The 13,835-nt window shown below is 47.5% G+C and overlaps 1 protein-coding gene across 5 annotated transcripts; it reads right to left on the minus strand.

The window, feature by feature from the left end:
• Positions 1–198: 198 nt before the first annotated feature.
• DEDD (death effector domain containing) lies at positions 199–13,521 on the minus strand. 5 transcript variants are annotated; one of them, XM_058660522.1, is made up of 6 exons: positions 13,503–13,521; positions 11,057–11,089; positions 2,592–2,980; positions 2,287–2,394; positions 1,837–1,983; positions 199–1,073 (listed from the first exon to the last, which is right to left on the minus strand). In XM_058660522.1, the coding sequence occupies exons 3-6, from the start codon at positions 2,914–2,916 to the stop codon at positions 697–699; spliced, it is 957 nt and encodes a 318-aa protein (XP_058516505.1). In that variant the 5' UTR covers positions 2,917–2,980; positions 11,057–11,089; positions 13,503–13,521; the 3' UTR covers positions 199–696. The 5 variants fall into 5 exon arrangements, with proteins under 5 accessions (XP_058516505.1, XP_004589156.1, XP_036350463.1 ...); XM_004589099.3 differs by lacking the exon at positions 13,503–13,521 and adding an exon at positions 12,866–13,344; XM_036494570.2 differs by lacking the exon at positions 13,503–13,521 and adding an exon at positions 12,706–12,782.
• Between the last annotated feature and the right edge of the window lie 314 nt (positions 13,522–13,835).

Here is a 13,835-nt window from a genome sequence, read left to right on the forward strand (position 1 = left end):
TCCAGTTGGACAAGTGACTAGTTTCATCACTGCCTAGAAGAGGGTTTGACAAAGGGGGGGAAGGAAGAAGCCACACCAGGCAGAAATTTCAAGCCGTGGAATGGAGGAAAGAAGGCAGAGAGGAGCAGCACCAGAGGCCAGGAGAGAGTGGAAAGGGCCACAGCTTGTTTTGTTTTTTTACTTTTTTCTTTTTTTAAAAAAAAAAAAATTCTGTAATTTGGAAGAGGGAGGTGATTAATTTCCAAAATACACTTCAGAGTCCCACCTTCCACGTAGCTCCCTTACAGCCCTTTGGTTTTTCAGACAAAATTTAAGAGCCCTCATAAAGCCAGAAGTATTGAGAACCCCTCAATGCAACCAAAAGCAGTGTTCACTTCAATCCCTTACAAAGACTATGTTCTATAGACTTTGCTTCTTATACATTTGTCATTCGGCTCAGTGGTAAGGTGGCTGTGGAGACACATTAGAGGGTAAGTGGAAATGGGAAACTGGGGGAAGCCCAGGCACGTGGGTGCAGGGAGGGTGGGGAACACCACTTCCACTTTCCTTTGTCTTTTCCTTTTAAAAAAAACCTGACAAACAAAAGGCAGGGGTGTGATTGGTTGGAAGGGTAGAGAACGAACCCCAGATCAGTATGTAAGCTCCAGAAGTGGGTGGTGGGAACAGTCCCCACCAAGGTGAGAGGTGGGGAGACGGTCAGGGCAACGCTTGCAGCATCAAGTTCCTCAGGAGTTTCTGTCGGCCCAGCTCGTAGTCCTCCTCATCCACATTCACCAGCAGCTTGATGGCTTCATGACCCACAGCTTGCTTGAGGGAGTCTGTGATAAAGACACCTTTAAGTGCCTCTAGTAATGAGCCATTGATATAATCGCGCCAGAATGCGTCGAGGTAGGTGAGCTCAGAGAACTTGATGTCACAGATGATGGAGCCCAGGTCCCGGGACTTGAGGATGGTGTTGGCCTGGTTAAAGCGCTCAAACTGGCGCTCCAGTGGGTCCTGCTTGTTAGAGAAGACATTGCCCTGTAGAGCAGTCTCATGCTGGCAGTATTCAGCCCGAACTCGGAGTCTGATGTCTGTGAGACACAACACATGAAGCTGAGGTTACAGTTGGAAGATTTAGAGCAGAGAAGGTTACACCTAAGTTAAAAAAAAAGGAGTGGGTGGGGTATTGGGACACAAAGCAGGAAACCCTCTGACAGCTTCTCTGATTCTTAGGACTAGTTCTTTTTATCTATTAGAAAGGTAGAGTGACAGGGAGAGATCTTGCATCCAACTGATTCTCTTTCCGTAAATCCTCTGACAGCAGGGTAGAGCCAGGCAGGAGTCAGGAATTCCATCCGGGTCTCCCATATGAATACAAAGCTTGTGTTCCAACATAGGAAGCAGATGTCCCAAGCGGAAGCTTAATACACTGTGCCATCCAGCACTAATTCTTCCCTGTGTATCTCTGAAATCGTTGCCTGACTAGAAGGATCCCTTAAGTGGAATATGCTTGGGTCAGTATTATTCCTATCACTCAAAAGTAGCACCTTGCTTGTAGGAGATAATTTTCCTAATTAACAGGCTTAGAAGTTAATTTTAAAACTATCTAGACGTGGTTTGCCTTACAATAAGGATGTCATAATGGCACTCCTTTGATCTACTGTTCAACTAGAAAGAGTTGAAATGTATCCTTCCCATGAGACAATAAACCATTCAACTTCAATTTGCAAAAGTGGTCAATGTGAAGCTTGCAGTGAATAGCATAAATTGTTCAGTATCCAAGTAGCAGTTTGCATTTTCTCCCAAGTGGTTCTTTATATTTTTTCCACCTCTGACACCCCTAAAATTCCTTACCGCATGTCTGCTTTTCCTTGGGATCTGGTGTCACTGACTTCCGGCGTTTCCGTTGGCTCCCAAGTGTGGCTCGCCCTCGGGCTGGCCGCTTGCTACACATTTGAGGACCCGAAGTGGGGCAGCACACCACAGGATAGTGGGGAGGCACTGACCAGAAGACAAGAGGGAAGAAAACACAGCTGGGTAAAAGCAAAAATCTAAATGTCTCCCTTGGGATGAGAAAGGAATCATTTAGACTTAGTACCAAAAACAGTATCAACAATGTGACCAGAACGGATGACAGATGTTAGAGCACATACAGAACCTCTGTAAAGTAGTAACACTTCACCCCATCTTCCATGGGACTAAGGGAGGATAGCATCCCTTGGCTGAAGCTAGCAAAGCCAGGAGTGTGATGGTACTATACTCTTCCTTGACTGTGGAAGGCACAAGCAGTTACTATCTTCTCACCTGTTTTAGGGGACTGGGGAGGCCTCGGTTCTGGATCACTGAGGGCTCTGGGGGTCACATAGCGAACTGATGTCTCTTCCAGATACTTGTCTACAAGATCAGGGCACACTGTAAAGGGAGAAGGAGTCAGTCAGGGAAGATACACCCTGCCCCACACCCAGTCCAAACCTCCAACAAACCTTGTAACTTAATTCTCCCAGGTTCTCCCCAGGGTCAAGGCCTCTTCCCCAGGGGTTACTGCACTGCCCTCTGGCCTCCCACAATTTTCCCGATTCCAGTGTTCCTGGCCCCCAGGGCACCCTCACCAGCCCGTCTCTTCTTGAGGGTGACATAGGGCAGCAGGTCATGGCGAGTGATGATGCGCAGCAGCTGCAGCACCTGACGAAAGTTACTCTCATCACAGCGGCCCTGGCGCTCCAGTGCCAATAAGAAATCACGTCCATTTCGGATGAGTCCACGCTCGTGGTCATCAATGACATCAACAAAGAGGAAGGAAAGCACACGCACGTCTCTGTGTGTCAGATGGGTACCCACGATGTCAAACATGCGGTGCAGGCTATACAGCCCATGTTCCTGCTCACCATGCTCTTCTGGCCACACCTGGCTTGCTCGCCGCTTTAGGCCCGCCATGCTGGGGGCTCAGGTACGCAATGCTTCCCAGAGTCCCTGCTCAGCAGCTGTAATTCCCACTGTACTGTAAAGATAAAGAATCTGTAAACCACTTAACAGAAATATTCTTACCCATTCCTACATCTTGTGCCTAGCACAATGCCTGGCACAGTACGGTAATAACAAGGAATACAGTAACATGTTTTGTTCTGTTTTCCTGGAGAGGTTGAGAGAATGTTCCCATCTGCTAGGTCATTCCCCAAATGCAACAGCTGGATGTGGGCCATGTCAAAGCCAGGAGCTTGGAACTCCATCAAGGTCTCTCCTATGGGTGGCAGGAATCCCATTATATGAGCCATCACTGCTGCTTCCTCGAGTCTGTTTCAGTAGGAAGCCAGAGTCAGGAACAGGAGCCAGGTCTCAAACTCAGGCACTCAGATGTGGGATCAACTAGGCCAAATACCTCGTAAAACCCTAGAACTCTGATAACCACCAGATGTTGCTGCCATAAATCCAGACCCTATTAGAGAAATCTAGTTCTCTGGTAGTGTGTGTAATGTTAGTACATTTATTCAACAGAAGTTATTATACCTTAGCCCCAGGGCAAGCATGTGGCATGGTGGGTTAAGTGGGACACCTACATCCCACATCAGGATGCTTGGCATCAAGTCCTGCCTCTTCTGATCCTGCTTCCTTCAAGTCTCCAGCACCCACATGAGACACTCGGATGGGACTCCTGGCTCCTGGCTTCTATCTGGGCCAGCCCCCATTGTTAAGGACATTTGGGGACTGAACACGTCCAAAAGATCTATTCTCTCTCTTCATTTTAATTCTCAAATATTTTAAGAAGTTACTGCTCTTATTTCTCCTGCCTCCAAAGTGCCACTTTTGGTCCCTTAGCAACTACTACTCCCCAAGCAGTTAAACACAGAACAGGTAAAACTGAAAAGCAGAGAATTCACATTCAACTCTGATATGGAAGCCACTTCGAATGAACTTAGGCGTTAACAACAGAGAACGATTTCCAGAGTCAGAACTAGTTTTAATTGAGTGTATCACTTAGCTGTGCATCAATGACCAAAGCAAGGCACTTAATTTCAAAGTCTCAATGTCCTCATCTACAAGACACAGATGAAAGAAGCCATTTGGCAGAGCTGAAACTTCAGAGAGCTAGGGCTAGTGCAGTGATGCAGCACACTGGGCCTCTGCCAGCAGCACCAACATCCCAAAAGATGCTCATTCAGGTCCTAGTTGCTCCACTTCTGATTTGGGTCCCTGCTTAGGGCCTGGGAATGCAGGCCTTAGGCCCTGGCACCCACGCAGGAGAGCCGAAGAAACACCTGGTTGCTGGCTTCAAAAGAACTCAGCCCTGGCTACTGCAGCCACTGGGGGAGTGAACCAGCAGATTGAAGATCTTTGTCTCTCCTTCTCTGTAAATCTAACTTCCCAATAAAAATAAATAAATCTTAAAAAAATAATAATAATAATTCAGGACCCAGCACAATGATTGAACTGGCGAATCCTCTCCTGCAAGTGCTGTGGCCCCAAAGGGATGCTGGTTTGTGTCCCAGCTACTCCAGTTCCCATCCAGCTCCCTGCTTGTGGCCTGGGAAAGCAGTTGAGAACGGCCCAAAGCCTTGGGACCCTGCACCCATTTGAGAGACCCAAAGGGAACTCCTGGCTTTGGCTTTGGATTGGCTCAGCTCCACCCACTGCAGCCACTTCAAGATGGAAGCTCTTGTCTCTCCTTGCTATAAATCTACCTTTCAAATAAAAATATGTAAATCTTTTAAAAAATTAAGTTTCCACATTGTGCATTATTATAATTCTGTAGAACTTGCATTCCCTTGATCTTCGCATCAACTGGATATACCAAATTCTAACCTTTCCTCAAGGATATGTTGAAAAAATTATTTATTTTTATTTCAAAGATTTACACAAAGAAAGAGAGACAGATTTCCATCCACTGGTTCACTCCCCAAGTGGCTGCAACAGAGCTGAGCTGATCCGAAGCCAGGAGCTTCTTCCGGGTCTCCCAAGCAGGTACAGGGTCCCAAGGCTTTGGGTCATCCTCTACTGCTTTCCCAAGCCACAAGCAGGCAACTGGAAGGGAAGGGAAGCGAAGCAGCCGGGATACGAACCAGGGCTCGTATTGGATCCTAGCACCTGTAAGGTAAGGACTTTAGCCACAAGGCTACCGTGCCGTGCTATGGATATCACTCACTAATCCCCTGGTCAATCACAGTATTACATTCATTATGCAATGCAGCATAAATTCACTAAGGTCCTCCACCATTCCAGGTCACACCAATGACCCAGTCATTAACCAGTCCTCTAGTCTGACAACTTTTAGCTCCCCCTTAGTCACTCATACTTGCTGTCCTGTCATACAATATGCAATAATATCTGCTCTCTGACTACAACCTCCAATTACCTAACAATTCTGAATTCCTATTAAATCTGCGCCCCCTTCCCACCCCACTGCCATGATTCAATAATTTACACCTGGACTAGTACAACTGCCTCTTTAAAAGTATTATCTACCATTAGTCTCTCTCTCTCTAAAAGGTAGAGAAATCTCCATGTTCATTTTAGACATGTGGGGATGGCTCAGGCCTAAGGCAGGAGCCTCGAAGTTAATCTAGGTCTTCCACTTGGGTGGTAGGCATCCAAGTACTTAAGCCATCACCTGCTGGTTGCTAGAATATGAATTAGCAGGAAGCCAGACTAGGGAATAGAGCCAGGATATAAACCCTGGCATTGCAACATGGGATGCAGGTATCCCACAGTGTCTTAAAAATGCTAGGCCAAATGCCTGCCCCTAACACCCATCTTAACTCACCTGAATCTAGCCCCTACGTGTAGCTGAGTTTGTGGTGTGAAATGCATGAGTGGTGTCAATGTTGCGGCTCAATACATTAGGCATCTGCCCACAATCAGGTATCCCGTATCAGAGGTGATGAGCCACAGCTCTTCTACTTCTGATACACCTGTTAATGCACCTGGAAAGGCAATTAATTGATGATGGCTCCGGTCGCTGGATCCCTGACACCCATCTGGGAGACCTATATGGGGCTCCAGGTTCCTGGCTTCAGCCTGGTCCAGCCCTGACCATTGTGGCAACCTGCAGAGTGAACCAGTAGATGAAAGATCTTTCAAATAATTAAAGATAAATCTTTTACTAAAAAAAAAAAAGCACAAGTGGACATTTTTCCTACTTCAGACCTGCTTACAGGCCCCTCCTATCCTATAAGGACATTTCAAATCCTTAACAGCGCACCAGTTCTTCTAGGATGAGGCCCACCTTTCCAACCTCATCTTCCACAACATCTGCCTTGTATTTGCTAGCATTATCCATTTTACTCTTGACTTGTTTGTTTATAATACACATACATCACACAACTCATTCCTGCACACATTTCTTCAGGCTATTCCTTGTGCTTCAGTGTCCCTCTCTCCACATCACCAACACCACCCATGCTCAGATGGCCTACTCTTACTCATCCTTTACGAGTCAGCTCAGATGCCATCTTCAAAATGTATGCTCTACACCCCCATGCTGGGGTAAGTAGTCCTCTTCTGTACTCTTATGGAACACCGTGCATATTTCCTTTATGAATTCACCCTAGTGTACTAAAATTATTTTTGTGTTTATTATCCTATGGCTCCTATGCAACTCATGGAGGACTAAATCATACTTACATCTGTATCTGTATCTCCCATGCCTAGCAATGGACACAGCCCAGCATACAGTGAGGTCAACATTTTGCTTAACTGAACCTAATTGCCAAAAAATCACCACAAGCAATCCCAATTAAGAGAAAAACTCTTGAAAGTGTACAAGAGAACCCCATTTAAAAAGACATAACACAGTTACCGTGTGTTGGCTAGCTGTAGCCTCCTCTACATTGTCCATTACCCTACTCAACAACATGATAGGGGCCGTTATTGTGGTATAGCAGGCCAAGCTACTATCTGTGACACCAGCATCTCCATACAGGCACTGGTTTGAGACCTGGCTGCTGTACTTCCAATCCTGTTTCCTGCTAATGTGCCTTAGAAAGCTGTGGAATATGGTCCAAGTATTTGGACCCCTGCCACCACTGTGAGAGACCCAAAAGAAGCTCCAGCCCCTAGCTTCCTCCTAGTCCGGCCTCAGACATTGCAGCCATTTAGGGAGCAAGCCAGCAGATCTCTCTCTCTCTGCCTTTCAAACAGATAAAAATAATAATTTGTTTAAAGTTAGGTTACTCTACCCCTTTTATATACCAAGAAATCAAGGCTACTCTAGGAAAGAATAAAATGACAAGCTATTTCAGAAGAGCAAGTAAGAGCTGGTTATTTTTTCCTCAGTAAACCTAAGGTAGAAGTACAGAGACTTACCCTCTTCAGAAAAAAGAAGGTAAACCTTGGAATCACTTAACCCAAACATAAGTGCTGTTAAGTGGGAAGGAAATATCACTCACAAGGTTTTGAGAGCCCACATGCCCTACCTGAAACATGGGAAACAGCTGGGAAAACAGTCATTCTATTATAGACTGGTTTTCTTGTCGTTTGTTCTCCTGTTTCACATGCTACTGTTACTAGGCACAAATGAAGGTGTTGAAGGAAGTTAACTGCTTGCTCATAGCTGGCAACATGAGAAAACTGATCCTCCTTAGGAGTCCCTGCGACAACTACTTCCCTATCCCACCTGTTCCCTTAAGCCAGCTGTTGACTATAAGGATCCCATAGAAAACAGATGGGCAGGCTTCTCGTGCAACCAATCAAGAGAGCAGGTTGCTCAAGAGTTCCCTAATTCAGAGTCCTTAAACGTCAGCAAATGAAGATATATTGTCCCCATATCTCCACCACTGGAAAATGAGGCAAGATATGAGAAGGTCCTAATTATGCACCAATGAACGCCATTCTATCACAAGCCTAAATTCCTGAAGGCTTAACTCCTTTCATTTGAGAGTGGAATTAAAAAAAAGAGAGAAATAACTACCCTTAAGTGTAGTCCAGGCTGGATCCTCTTAGAGACTAGGAATTAGAACTTGTAAGTCAGCTGTTGTCAGTCAGGAGCCAGTTTGTCCCAGGGAGCAGGCAAGGTCTGAACGCATTTGTGAGCCATGTGCGGGGGAGGGGGCTTGGTACTACCATGTAATAAGGCCATGGATGGGACACTGCTCAACATTCCATAATGCACAGGACAGTTGCCCACATAGAGAATTATCTGGCCCCCAATGTCAATAACACAGTGGATAAGAAACTGCTAGACAAAGAGTGATGAGGGTCACACATCATTTCCTACGCAAGCTGACGAAGTAAGCCATTTGGTCCCTCCAACTAAAACCTATCAACAGTACAAGAAGAAAAACCAGTCAGACTTAGGCTCCCTCATTTAACACTTAGGTCCAAGTAGCACTCCCAACCTTGACTCTTCCGTTGCCATTCAGGTGAAAGCTATGTGATAAGGTCCCAAGCGGGGAGGTCAGCTTTGACCTAGCGCACTCTGGAGTCCTGTGGGAATAAGAGTAACACCTCCCTCTGCAAGACAGAAGGGACCCTGTTCTTGAGCCTCAGGGCAAGCTTTAATGTCCTAAAACTAGACCAGCAGCAAACTTTCCTTGCTAGGTGGCTGATAAGGTTTAACACCACTTATTCAAAAAAGAAGACACAGAAATACAAGTTTTCCAAAACTATGTCCTTGGGAGAAATGTCAGGATGCTGGCATGCAGGCTTAGAGGCGGTCCTCCCCACTTAATTATCATCTAGGATGGCGAGTTCACTCTGTCAGCAACCCAAATGAGGCCTTCAGGAACCTATCTAACTTTAGCATCAAAATAATGTAGCCAACTTAAATTCCTCTTAAACCACAATATATTCAGCTTTCTGTAACAATGAAGCAAAGGAACTCAGCTTAAAATGTATAGACCCTGGGCCAGACATTGTACCTGCAGCAAATTGAGCTAATGTCTTGGAATGCCCACATCCCATACCAGTGTGCCTGCATTGAATTCTGGCTACTCTGCTTGCCATCCAGCCTCCCGCTAATGTGCCCAGGAAGTGGTAGATGGTGCAAGGTAACTGGGTTCCTGCCATCCACACTGTTCTTCGTTTCACCCCCAACTGTTAAAGGCATTTGGAGAATGAACCAGAAGAAACCCAAGATTTCACTCTCCAGCCCCAATAAACACCTCACCATGCTGCCTTTCAAATAAATCAATCTCTGAAAAATGTATGTTTATATACATACAAACCCCGCCCCTATACACAGATCTCCAAGCACCCCAATGGTGAGGAGATTACAGCTTTCTAAACAAAAGATTACAAAAAATTCAAATCTTGGTATCTGAATCATTCCTAGTCACGGAGACAAAACATTCCAGTAAACAAGAGTCTTAATTCCACTGGCTGATCTGGCTCTCCTGGAGATGCTATCAGTCACCACATTTCCCAAGAATATTGCTGAATTCTGACTAACTGTTGTAATTTTCTGGAGTCCCACTTTTTTTTTTTTTTTTAACTCTCTTTAGGGAGGTCAAAATTACCCCAGCCTCAATTAACAGTATCAGTTATTCAGACTGGTTACTCTCCATTGGGTTTCCACTTTGGAGCAGTCTAGTCTCATCTCAACCAGGGTAATATCTGAACTTTTCAGGGTATCTGACTCTCTCAGAAAACCCTAGAGAAACGCCATGTGGAAGGAATAGTGATGTCTTCCTGAAATGAAAACAAACACAGTTGTTCCCAAACATGAAATACCTGTATTTTCATGGGAGATCTACAGATATTTGAGTCTCTCAGAAGCTCTTAAGGGAGAGCCAAACAGAAAAAATATGGCCCCAGCATTCCACACAGGCATCGGTTTGAGTCCCAGCTGCTCCACTTGCAAGCCAACTCCCTACTAATGTGCCAGAGAAAGCAGGGGAGGTTGGCCCAAGTGGGAGACCTGGAATAAGCCAGGTTCCTGGCTTCAGGCCGGCCTGGCCCCAGTCACTGCAGCCATTTGGGGAGCAAACGAGAAAATGGAAGATCTCTATTTATCCTTCTCTCGCTGTACATCTGCCTTTCAAATAAAAATAAATAAATCTTTTTAATAAAGGAAAGAAATACTTAAATGTGATTAAGTTGCCACCAGGATTACAGCATCACATATGAGAGAGCCTGGTTCCAGTTCCTGCTACTCCACTTCCAATTCAGCTTCTTGAATTTTTTTTTAAAAGATTTTATTTTATCTCATTTTTATTGGAAAGGCAGATATACAGAGAGAAGGACACACAGAAAGATCTTCCATCTGCTGGGTCACTCCCGAATGGCTACAATGGCCGGAGCAGGAGCTTCCAGGTCTCCCACGCAGGTGCAGGGGCCCAAGGCTTTGGGCCGTCCTCTACTGCCTTTCCAGGCCACAAGCAGAGAGCTGGAAGGGAAGTGGAACAGCTGGGATTAGAACTGGTGCCCATGTGGTATCCCGGCACTTGCAAGGTAAGGATTTCACCACTAGGCTATCCCGCTGACTCCCTGCTTCCTGGTGATGCATCTGGTACACCTGGGAATTGAGGACAGCTGATGATCCCAAGTGCTTGGATTTCAATCACCTATGGGGGACTCACACTGAGGCCCTGCCTTTAGCTTTGGCCTGGCCAGGCCCTTGCGCCTCCAGGAAGTTGAGTGCCCCAGGCAACAGAAGTTATCTCTTCCTCCCTCCCTCTTCTGCCCTCCCTACAAACAAGTTTATTAAGAGTTATGTTTTACAGTGAAAACTACGTGGAAAATTTTAAGGCTAATTAAGAGTACCTGAAAAGCTGTCTTATTAGTTAAACAAAAAAAAGGTAACCAAAAATTTGAAAGTCAAAATTTTGTAGTACGTTTCCAAAAGAGTATTCCAGGAACCTAGAACAGCTTGAAGATGGTAAGCTAAAGGAAATGTTAAGCCCATGGAAGGAAGGTACCTTAGCAACTCACCAAGGGGCAATATTCAGAAGACACTGCACTAGAATAAAGAATCCCATGTGTTAAAAATGACTGGGAGCAATAAACCAAATTAAGGGCACGTTCCAAAGCATCCCGCTTCCCCTCATTTTCCCTGGCATCTACCCCATCCTGGATCAACCCCAATCGACTTCTAGTCCATTGCATTTGCTCCCATTTTTTCTAAAACAAAAAGTTCCAGACTTACCTCTTCAAGAAACTTAATTTCCCAGGTCTCTTCCTAGTGTAAGTTTCAAAGCCAGCAGCAAAACAAAAACAAAAGCAAGTAAGGGGGAGAAGATGGTCAATTTTCAAGCTTTATTTTGAAACCTCCAAGGTCCACAGAGCTGGTCAACCTCAGTTGCAAAAATAGTCAGGCATAAAACTATTCTGATTGAAACAATCCATTCCAAGCTAAAGAAGCGATCCATAACAAAAGCCCCAGCTTCCCCAACTCCCTAATCAATCACAAAACACCGTCTCCACAAATGTCCAGTCATATTGGATCACAGCAAGAAACAATTGTCTACTGGGAAAGCCAGGGACCCTAGGATACTCTCATGTCCCTCAATTCATAACTCCACCTGTTTTGTTACCATTTTAATTTTGGCTTTCATCTTTACAGAAAACTGGAAGGAATGTGGCTGCAGCCAAAGAAGGCATTTTCTTCCCATCACTTCACTGATCAGACCAAAATTAGCAACCAAATTGTTATCTTTAACCTTTCCCTTAACTAGTGTGCAATGAAAACAAAAATATCCCCTGGAGCAGCATTCACACACACACACCGAGGGTGTTCTGGTTTTTTTCCTTGTTACATTCTGTTTTGCCCCCTCAGCCTAGCACTTTCACCCCAAAAGAAAGGTCTGGAAACTAACCCACTCATTGAATCAGCCCGGCTGCCTACGAGCGATCCTGCCTGCCTTTTCTGCCGTTTCGGAAACCCTTGCCTCTTTCAGAGCCTCCACCTGGACACACAAGGCTCAGACCTAGCCCATGTCTGTTTCCCCATTCTTGGAATGCTGATCGCTACAAACTAGCAAAGTCCTTCACTCCTCCACACTCTGACACTAGCTTCCCCATGTTCCCTTCTTTTCCTAACCAGGAAAAATAAGGCAGCAGTAGGCTGGGGGAGCCTTTTGCTAAGCAAACTCAGGAGACACCTCATTCACCCCCAATTCTCCATGCCCACATAACCGTTCTTTTCTGCCTTTCCCACTCCGTTTGGAAGCTAGGGGCCTGGCAATTACAATTAACTCCAACTGATGCTGTTTGACTCTCCTCTCTTCCTTCCTGCCAGGGCAGGGGCAAGCCCCCCGAACCTCCCTCAGCCGTGCAGCTCCCCTGTCCTAGCTCCTATCCCACTCCCCTTCCTCCCAAACTTTGCTCTCAGTCTCACTTTCTCCATTACCTCGTCACACTGACACTCTCCCTTCCTGAAACCTCTCTCTCCTTTCCACCCAAATTCTCCCGCTAGGCCCTTTCCCCTCCTACCTTCAATTTAACACTTTGAAAACGTCTCCCCCCACCCTCCAAACGTCTTCAGTCCAAGCGCACCTTCGCCACCTCCCCACAACAGCCCTCACAACACTCCAGTCCTGCCTCCAACCACAAGCCACAAGCCCCCCAGGTCCCTTGCCACCCCCGACCTCTCCCTCCGGCTCCTACCCCGTCAATCCGGCCGGATGGCAGCCCCACTCCCCCTCGTCGGCCTCCCTTAATGCCCCCCAGCCGGGCCCAGTCTCGGCCCTTGTTGACGCCCCTCCCCGGGCCCCTCCTCCTCCGCCCCGACCCCCCGTGCTCTCCCACAGTTGCCATCTCCCCTGCACGCCCCCCTCGGCTGCTCCCCTCCCCCACCTCGCAGCGTCCCGTCACCTCCCTCTCTGGAGGTTCTCAGGCTGGACGTCGCCACCGCCTCCCCCTCCACTTTCCTTCCCCAAGCCCTTTGCGGCCCCGCCCGGCCCCGCCCCGTCCCGCTCGACTCCCCCTCCCCACTCCGGCCGCCCCGCCGCCTCACTCTCGGCTCAGGCTCGGCGCCGCCATGTTGGATCCATCCGCGCCGCTCTCCCGGGCCCGTCTCACGGCGCCGCATCCGGGATCCAGCCGCCGCCGCCGCCACCGCGGGCGTGGGGGAGGGGACAGCGGGCGGGGGTGGTTGCATCCTGAACAGCGCCTCCCGGAACCTGGCCGGTTGGCGGCGGCTTCGAGACCATAGTGAGGCATGAGCCGGAGTAGCCATACTAGATGAGGGCAGCCTGGCAGCGGCATTAAGCGAGGAGTGGATAGCTTCACTTCGGGAGAAGAGCACAGAGAATGGCAGCCATCTTGCTTTGGGGCAAGCTGGCAACGCAGGTTTTTCCTGACGGCAGCCTCGGGGCGGTAGTTGGGGTTTGGGTGAGAGTAGCATTCTTGAGGAAACCCTGGTGGCGCCAGAGTTGGCGGGTGGCGACCTGGAGACCCATTCAAAGAAGGGGAGACGAGCAGCGTGACGCATGAGGGCGGACTACCACGGGAGTGGCAAACTTGGGTGAAGGTTCAAGATCTGCAGTTGACCTTTGCTCCGAGCTTCCTGGTCACCCGGACGTCCCGTCCACCCGGATCCAGAGCAGAAAGTGCTGCTCGGATCCTCTCTTGGAGCACATTTGATCATTTACCTTTTGAGTGGCCGCTTCCTGTAGGAAGTGTCGCCTGAGCCGAGTCGGGAAGGACTGTTGGGAATCGGGGCGGGTGGCGGCGTCGGTACGTTCTGGAGCTGTGTGGCCGGACCGAGGTAATAGATGAGGCTTGTGAGGCAGGGAGGGACCACGTTACGAAAGGCCTTGTAAATTAATTGGCTTTACCCTTAAGGGCAGTGCAGAGGCTTGGAAGGGTTTTAACGCAGGTGTGAGCAATTTTATTTACTTTTTTTTTTTTTTTTTTAAGATTACGGGTTGTGCAGTGAAGAAACAAAGTTAGAAGCAAGGAAAGCAACGTAAGATCCTGGCGAG

The sequence above is a fragment of the Ochotona princeps genome, chromosome 2 (genome assembly GCF_030435755.1).
Source record: "Ochotona princeps isolate mOchPri1 chromosome 2, mOchPri1.hap1, whole genome shotgun sequence".
Taxonomy (NCBI): domain Eukaryota; kingdom Metazoa; phylum Chordata; class Mammalia; order Lagomorpha; family Ochotonidae; genus Ochotona; species Ochotona princeps.